The sequence below is a fragment of the Phocoena sinus genome, chromosome 15, assembly GCF_008692025.1.
Source record: "Phocoena sinus isolate mPhoSin1 chromosome 15, mPhoSin1.pri, whole genome shotgun sequence".
Taxonomy (NCBI): Eukaryota; Metazoa; Chordata; class Mammalia; order Artiodactyla; family Phocoenidae; genus Phocoena; species Phocoena sinus.
The window spans coordinates 10,382,240-10,390,880 of record NC_045777.1 but is presented as its reverse complement, the minus strand read 5'-3'; the positions used below and the strand labels follow the sequence as shown (position 1 = coordinate 10,390,880).

Below are 8,641 nucleotides of genomic sequence, written 5' to 3'. Positions count from 1 at the left end.
AAGGGTAGCGCTGAAGAGTGGGATGATGTTTGAACCGTATTACATTAAGACTTTAAATAGAAATTTTTTTCCAAACCTCGTAGATGCTTTAGCTATAAGGAGAATGAGCTGCTATAAGGAGGAAGCCAGCTGGAAAATTCTAGTGTTTATAATATCTAATTCTGTTTGCGGGTTTGATGGTAAAAGATAATTTGGAGGGAACTTTGGAATTTTGTAAGATATTCAAGCAGAAGACTGTTTTGCTCCGCCCAGTTCCCTGTAAATGCTCCGGGACCCCCTGCGAGCAGACCCAAGGCGGACATTATAAATGTGTTTACCTGGATGCTACTCCTAAAGAGGTCTAGAGACACAGATTATAGCAGAGCTGCGGTGGAGGGAGCAGAGAGAGAATCAGACAAATCCAGGTTGAGCTCATGACTCTGTCACCTTGGGCTTCTGATGTAAGATGCAAATATCCGAGGTTAGATGTAAAATGGACAGTCCCGACCTCACAGGGCTGAGAGGAGTGATAAACCCACACGTGGATGTGCACACAAAAAATGGTCCTTGATGTACGAACTCAAAATGTAAAGGGGTATCTGAACAGCATCTCTAGAGAAGAAAAGATACGCCCAAAGTAGCCATTGCTTTCAGCTGTTTTATTGCTAAACTATCGTGATACAAGCCGTATAAAAATACTTTACAAATAGCAAAAATAAACTACGTTAAACTGAAGGTTAAAAACGTTTTGCATAGGAATGTGATGTATTCAAACTCCTTTTAACAGTCAAGATTTTCAAAACCTAAGCCTTCCAGTACCACCCCGTGGGAGAGACTTCTATTTGTTGGAGAATTAGCGAGGACATTCTCAACATTTTCTCCCCTCTGAGGGCTGTAGAGGCAACAGGGGTAAGGTTCTTTGACAAGGTGTGTCAGGATGCTAAGCTTGTCCCAACCACAGCGTCCATCCGTTCGGGCCAATCAGAGTGCTGAAAGCACCTGCTAATAGAACAGCATCGTTTACATCCAAAGCCTGAACTAGGCAGGTGGAGTTTATTCTAATTGGCCAACAGCTGCATAAAGGCAGGGTGTTAAACCTTTCTTCCAGCACCCAACACGCCAGTTCACTTCCAGAAGGGCTGGCTTATGGAGCCACCGCTAGCTCAACAATCACCAGAAACATTTGTTTCTAAACAAACTGAGTTAAGACAGTGATGTTGGCTATAACTCAAGGCACTCATGAAAGCTGAGAGAAATTGATGTTTGTGATCAGTTTCATGTGACGCTTCTTGTTCGTAAGCATTTAGCTGGAATGCAGGAAAACCACTTGCATTGGCTGGTTTGGCTCCATGAGATTTAATGCCCGAGACCCAAGCTTGGGAGATCCAAGGTTAAGATACGTTGGGTAGCTGCTAAGGGCCTGGCCCTCCAAAAGTGAGTTCAGGAAGGTTTACCCCGACTCGTCAAGAATGTCACAACCCCTGTGCCACTTGTAAACGTAAAGCAAACAAAGTTGTTAACCAGACCCCTGACATTCTTTCAATTCTGAACAAATAAGAAGGTCTTGGAAAGGGTTTGACGTGAAAATAAACTCAAGCCTCCCCTTTAGTCCAGAGTGAGAAATGAGAACACATCAGCTTCCGATCTGTCTACACATGACAGCTCCCGCACTGGCCAAGGCTGGCTTCCTGAGAGGGATGGCTTGGCCACTGGATGTAAACAAGAAAGGCTACATCAGTGCTTCCCAGTTCTTAGAAAGAATCGACTTGATTCGTCTAGTCTGTGTCTTTGCTGGAAAACTCTGAATGTCCTTTGGGTAATGTGTACGGGGGTTTATCTACCAGGATTCAGTTAGCTCTGTAAACGTTAGCCCGCACTTCTGTTCTAGGAACTCCCCATTACTCCTGTGTCTTTTTTAGACTCCCCATTACAACGCAGGCAGTTTTGTTACATCAAAATCACCTACTAGGTCCCTTATTTGAGGGATCTAAACACTTTCCAGTTCTCAGTGACAAGATGGAGGCTCAGAGCTGAAGTCAGCAGCATCCTTAAGCAACAAACAGGTGCTTCCTTCTTCCACGGAGCCATTCCCCCTCCTTTCTCTGGAGATGGTTTCTTCTAGCAGACAGGTGACTAACAGGCTGTGAGGTGGGCTTTTGTTTTGGGTGTTTTTTTTTCTTTTCCTGGAATGATTAACAAATCTTCAAGAATACATCCTTTCTCTTAGGGGAAAAAAGTCCTCAATGTATACGAAAAAAGAGACACTTGAAAAAGATTTCTGACCACTTATAAATATTTTCTAATTCCAACAAGGATGCGATATCTTGAGGACAGATAAAAAGCATAAAAATACAGATAAGAAAATAAAATTTAATACCATACTCATTAATTTGGGTTGCTATTATATATTATCAAGCAGCAGTATTTTTGTACAATACAGGAAGACTCAGACTTTGGAAATATACTACATTCAGCAACAGGGCAGACTGCTGTTGGAAGTGCTATATATTTACATTACCTTGGTTGTAGCAAGTACAAACCTCTACCTAACAGATCCTTCTAACACACGTGCAACACACCCATCTTGACAGTTTAGACATCCTTTTTCTTTCTCTTCGAGGACCTACTGCCTCTCCCCATACTGAAAATATTTCATGAGCAGTTTACTCTTGGCAAAACTTCCTCCTGGCATCTGTATCTGACAAAACTTTCCTGACTGCTGTCGAGTCTTACTACACATTCTCTTGCCTGGTTATGTCTCAAAACTAATGCTCTTGTTTCTTTCCTTTGCTATTTGGTATAGTTGTTTATGAAAGTGCTTCCTATAATACCCAGCTAGGACGTCTTAGAAAAAGAGTTTGTGAGTGTCTTATACACACACACACGTACATCTATACATACAGGAATCTGAACTACTAGGAGGCCCTTTGCACTAACATGGTTAGAATAGTGATGGAAAACGCATTAGTCCTTTTTCACCCCATGCACAATGCAGCTGAGCGACTGCTACAATAGCAGGAAGGCACTTGGGTAAAACATTCAGATAACTGAGGAAAGGCCAAATTCCCTCATGTGCAAAAAATGGCTCCCAGCCAGGTCAAGTGAGAACAAATCGCTCACCAAACGCTTGAACCCTTCCCCCGTGAAGTCAATATTGCTGGAGAGAAAGTTCTTTAGGTAAAGCTGCTTGGATAAGGAACGCTTTATTAATGAGGAAGAATTTTGCATCCCAGAAGCTTTGCGATGGCGGTCAACTTCTTACTGGCATTCTGTTTGTTGAAAAGAATTTTGCTAAATTCTGCTTGGGCTGGGTGGAAGATCCTCTGTCCTTGTGGGGGGTGGGAGGGAAGAAATGCTAGGTCCTGACCAAAAGGGTACAGACAATGTGCTGCATTCTGTCCTCTCTCCGGAGCCCCAAACACACCAGGCCAGGGTCACAGGTCCGGAGTTCCTGGCCCCAGCTCTCAGAAAGGTTTTGATGACAAAGCAGCCAGGACTTAGAAAACCCACAGTGGGCCCTTAACTGCCACGATTCTCTTCGTAGAGTGATTTTTTTCAATCAACTCTGCTAGGCAGAAGGCCTGAGTACAGCCTTTTGAAGAGTGCCAGGAATATTTACAGTGTGTTTGATTACAGGGAAGCAATTAAATGGCCGAAAAGGAATCCCCAGTTTGTCCTGGGGTGTCTGCAATGAATGTAAACAAACACATCTGTGTGATTAAAAGCTCACCTGCCAAGAACTTGGAGGGTTTTATTTGTTTGCAAAAATTGCCCCAAAGGAGGAAGACTTTGGCGGACCGTGGGTGCACCCAGAGGAGAGGAACACTCAGGGTTAAGCTGCACACTCCACGCGAGTGGTCTGAGCGGAGCACGTTCAAACTAAGGACTGTGCGGGAGAGGATCTGCTTCTGTTCAGATCACATTTGTGCTGGATGAAGCAGCTAATGCAGAGGCGTCTTTGGGACTGGGGCGGGGGGCGGGTTTCAATGGGTTCAGTTAAAAATAACCAGTGAACTTTGGGGCCAAATCGTGAGCTCGAGTATCCCACTTTGTGTCTAGGCCAGAGAGGGAATTCAGCCTTTTTCCTCGATCATGGGGGTGCCCACCCACCGAAGCACTTAGGCCTGCCAGCTGCTATACTTTGCAACCGTTTTACTTAACAAAAATACCTGCACTTTTTTCTTTTTTTTTTTTTTTTTTGGTTGCTTTAGCCCTTCTGCCGTTCCTTCTCAAAATTCAATGCACCTGCTTGAGATTCTTCTCAACTACTGTACTTTCTGGAAAAGCACTTGGCCTGTTAGAGGAAAGAAAGCGGGAACATCAAAAAGCCGCGAAGCTTGTCCGGCTGCAGCGGATGCGTGCTCACCCGGCAGCCTGGGTGACCTCCTCTAGTCCGTGACCGCGTGCTGCAGGGGGGAAGGGCAGCTAGCCAAGAGGGCCCCCCTCCGCCCCCCGGCCAGCTTTTTGAAAGCGGAGAAGAAAAAAGTGTACACGTGTCATAACGCCGAGAAGCTTTAACAGGTGATCTTGTATGAGCCAGACTGTTTTTGATTCAGAAGCAGAACATTTAAAAATCAAGCTTGAGCTGTGGCCCATCCCTGGTGTGGATGGGCAATCCCTAGGGAAGATGGGCCGGCTTCTTTGTTTTTCCTCAGCCCAGTGACGTAAGCTGGGTCACGTTCCTTTGGTTGCTCTGTTGGAGAGCTCCTTTCCTTCAAAAGGTACAAGAGCTGTATCTGTGACCCAAAAAAGTGAAGGCAAGGGCTGGGGTTTAACTGCATCCCCATCTTCCGTCCCCCGAGTCCCCGGCTGCAGGCTCTCAGCTCTCAGGCGCATTCCAGCGGGTGGTCTGGTTCAGGATGTATTTGGGGTCAGCAGGCACTTAAGGTTTGGATGGGACACCTGAAAGTCAACCGAGACGCTCTTTGGGATTTAGAACAAGACTCAGAATGCACAGAGAGGAGGCGAGCTCCGGAATAGAGGGTTAGCTTTCGGCCGGTACATGGTCCCGTGCTCAGCCTCCGGGTGGGGTGGGTACCGGGGAGGACGGTGGGAGGCTCCGGCGTTAGCAATGCGGATGGTGTCTTGCTAATGGCTTTCTTCTACGTCTGATTTCGGGCAGGAGGTCCTGAAAACTCCTTCCTGATAATTTCATTAACTACGAAAGAAAAGAGAGAGAGTAAGTGCGAGTGAGAGGGCACCCAAAACAGGGATCAGGTTAGCTTTCTAGAACCTAATACAACCGGGCTGTTTTTTTTAAAACATGTTTTTGTCTTTGCAGTAATACATCTGACAATCTTTAACGTAAGAAATGCCTTCCCACATCACGCTTCTTCCTCACCCCCCGTGATGCTATTTTGTGGTATGGGTTTGTTAGTGAAAATTGCCCAAATGGTAACTTTTAAAAATTGCTGTGGCAGAAATGCAGCTGGGCCACAGGGCATGATTGAAGGAACACTTTCTCCTTCTCGTTATCGAATGCACTTGAGGTGCTCTACTGTATACCAGACTCTGTTATTACAACATCCAGAAAATAGCCGCTCCATGACTCACAAAACTTACGACTCGCAAGGAGGGCCTTTAGAAAGAGAGTGGGTGGGACCACCACAAAGCCTAGCCATCAATGTAAACATAATCTTCATCCCTTTCAGCACAACACCCCCCCTTACACCCCTCCTCACTAGTGAAGGATCACACTCTGAGTCTTCTCAAGTACCAAGTGTCCTCAAGGGGCTCTGGAGTGTTCCATTACCCCCTGCCCCAGAAAGCTGCATGGAATTTAGCAGGGAACCAAGAATGCAGTACCAGCCAGTGGCATCAAGGAGCTGGCTCTGCTCTCCCACTCTGGCCACCTATCTGAGGCCCCAGGTCCTGGGATCAAGGCAGTAAGCTCTTAGAATAGTGGCTCTTGCAAAAGGCTTCCTTCAATGTTCTTGGGGAAAAGCTGCCTTCAAAGGCTGCCCAGACACCAGGCAGGGGTGTGCACCTGCCCTAAAGTGTGTGTGTGCACTTTTGGTTTCACAGCTGGATTGTGTGGGCTGGGTCCGGGAGCAGAAGAGGAGGCAGGACCCCTCTGGGGTCCCATACAAGGGAGACGAATCTCCGCTCTCCTGGTGCTCGCACTAAGTTCCTCCCACAGCCGCCGCCTCTGTTTTCTCATCTCGGCCTCATCCCCAAGCTACAGAGATGGAAGATGAACAGTGAGGGTGAACGGTCGATGGGCTCAGACTCCCTCCACCCTGAGCTCGCCTAGGTCCGGGGTGCTTTTCCCCGGAAAACCCCTGCATGGATGAGTCTGCAAGTCCCAGAATAAGCAGAGAGCAAAACCACGCTGCTCTGGAGCTGCATATGCTGGGTTTGACTCCTGGCTCCGTCACTAAACGGCCGTGTGACCTTACCCCTCCGTGCCTCGGCTTTCTCATTTGTAGAGTGAGAATCATCATCGTGTCCCTTTGGGGGCTGCTGTGAGGATGCTGGGCATTGATGTACATACAAGCTCCTAGCGGGAGGCCAGGTAACCAGTGTCATGTAGCTGTCAGCTGTGTGATGGGTAGTGATACCCCACGCTTTGTGTTGGACTCTAAACATCGTGCTTTACACCAGCGGGCTCTGTTTTGTGGCAGAAACCAATCAGGCGTCGCTCACTGTTCTTCAGATGTGTGCTGAAAGCAGGTGCGAGGGGCGCTCGAGAGTTCAGGTTCTAGAGCCGGGTGGCCGGGGCTGGAATCCCACCTCTGCTGCTTCCTTGCTCGCTGAACCTCACCCTAGTGATGTAACTGCTCTGTGCCTCAGTTTCCCCATCTGAAAACTGTGTATAAAAATATGACCTTCCTTCTACAGTTGTTGAGGAGCTTAGATGAGATGACACAGTGAGAAAATTATCACAGTCCCCCGCGTAGAGCAGATGTTGGTTCAGAGACTGGTATGGGCATATGTATATAGGTACGAGCACGTGACACAGTATCTCTGGATGTTAATGGATGAGAATGTATGTGTCAGAGTAACAACCGGCTGCAAAGTGTGGGAGTGGATCCACTGATAGGAACTCCGGGGATGAATTCGTGTGTTCGGCTAGCCAGTTCTAACTGGGCCCTGACTGTGTAGCAGATACCAGCTGACTCCCGGAGCTGGAGGAAGCAGGACCCCTCGCCTCTGCAGCCTGGCCTCTGGGAAGTGTGCAGGGCTGGGCGGCCCGGGGGGCCCTCAGTGAGGACAGCCAGGCAGGAGTGAAAGCACGTGGCCAGGGGGGAGGCGGGGTCAGTGCGGCTTCACGCGAAGCTTTTCAAAGCCCGGATTCTGAAGGGTTTCCTGTTTTCTCAACCTAGGAAACGAGAGGAGTCAATCCTCAATGGAAACGTTCCACGGCCTTGGCTTTCTAAAAATAACTGCTGGGCAGAGCCACTGGCACCACCGCCCTCGCCAAAGGGTCGTTTCCCTTCTCGGAGCTCGGGGCCAGGTTAGGGGTTGGGTGGGAGACGGTCTAGCTTCCCCCTCCCTTTGGATGGAAACCACTCTGGCTTTCTGAAAGCCACAGTCGAATCTAGAAAACTCGGGGAACGCTCTGCATCGGACCCCTTCGCGATCGGGGTACGGAGGCGGCCGGCCGCCCAGTCGGGCCCCAAAGCGAGGCCCACTCGCGCCCACTGCAACCTCTCTGGGGGAGAGGAACCTTTTCTTTCTGAAACCTCAGAGCTCGTGCCCCTGGCTGTGGAGGGGGAGAAAGCTCTAGGGCAGAAGCGCCAGCTGGGGGGCGGCCACAGCAGTGCAGCCACATGGGTCTACAAACGTGGGCTCCAAGTTCCCCGAAAGGGTCTCTGCCCGATCCCCTCACCCTGACTCGAGAGGTCCCACCTCTGCAGCCTCGCGTCTTTGGGTGGAAGGGAAAAGGGGGCATCGTGCTGCCCTTTCTTTGAATCAACTTCCCGATGTCACCATGGAACCTCTCCCTGGGAAGGAAAGGTGGTCTGCCCGTTCAGCAGCCCTGTCACCTCCTCTCTGTCACACCTTTAGTCTCACTCTGGCCCCCTACGTGCTTAAGGTCTCCTTTATCCAAACACCCTGCTCTGGGCTTGTCTTGCCCCTGATCTGGTTCCCGCTGTGACCTCGCCTCCTACTGCCTCCCCCTTCCCCCGCCCCCCCTGCAGCGAACCACACTGGCTTCCGTTCTACGTGCTCCCCAGCCCGCACTCATGCCTCCAAGCCTCTGCCCTTGCTGGTCCCCTCGCCTCTTCTAATGCTTTTCTCCCTCACTTCTTTCGAGGCTCTGCTCAAACAGTCCCCTCGGCCCCAGGCCCTGGGGACAGTCGGCAGTGCCACGTGCTGCCACCCAGTTGTGCTTGGTCTCCTTATCTCCTTCATATACCGGTTCCTGGCAGTTCACTGTTCTAGTGCTTTAGTTTTCTTGTTCCCCCACCGTACCCCTGGCTTTTGAAGAGTGCCTTGGTACAGAGAAAGCTCTCAATAACATGTATTACTGAGAAAGCACAAGCTTAGCAAGGGACTAAGGAGCCTCAGGTCACACTGTCTGCTCTGGGATTTGGCCCCAGGTCTGACTCTCAGGTCAGAGTGTTGAAACCCGCCCTTCTAGGTCACTGCCATCAGTACTTCATTCATCCGATAAATGTTTTGAGCATCTATCCTATGCCAATTTCTGCACCTCTTC

The 8,641-nt window shown here is 49.2% G+C and overlaps 1 protein-coding gene across 4 annotated transcripts in view; it reads right to left on the bottom strand.

The window, feature by feature from the left end:
* Positions 1–623: 623 nt before the first annotated feature.
* NFATC2 (nuclear factor of activated T cells 2) overlaps positions 624–8,641 on the bottom strand; it is a 144,727-nt gene continuing 136,709 nt past the window's right edge. For all 4 annotated transcript variants that reach the window (XM_032605808.1, XM_032605807.1, XM_032605810.1 and 1 more), the window contains one exon: positions 624–5,137. Coding sequence is in view for 2 of the 4 variants with exons in the window: in XM_032605807.1 (XP_032461698.1) it covers positions 5,082–5,137 (56 nt within the window). In the remaining 2 variants the exon portion in view is untranslated. The remainder of the gene's footprint in view (positions 5,138–8,641) is intronic.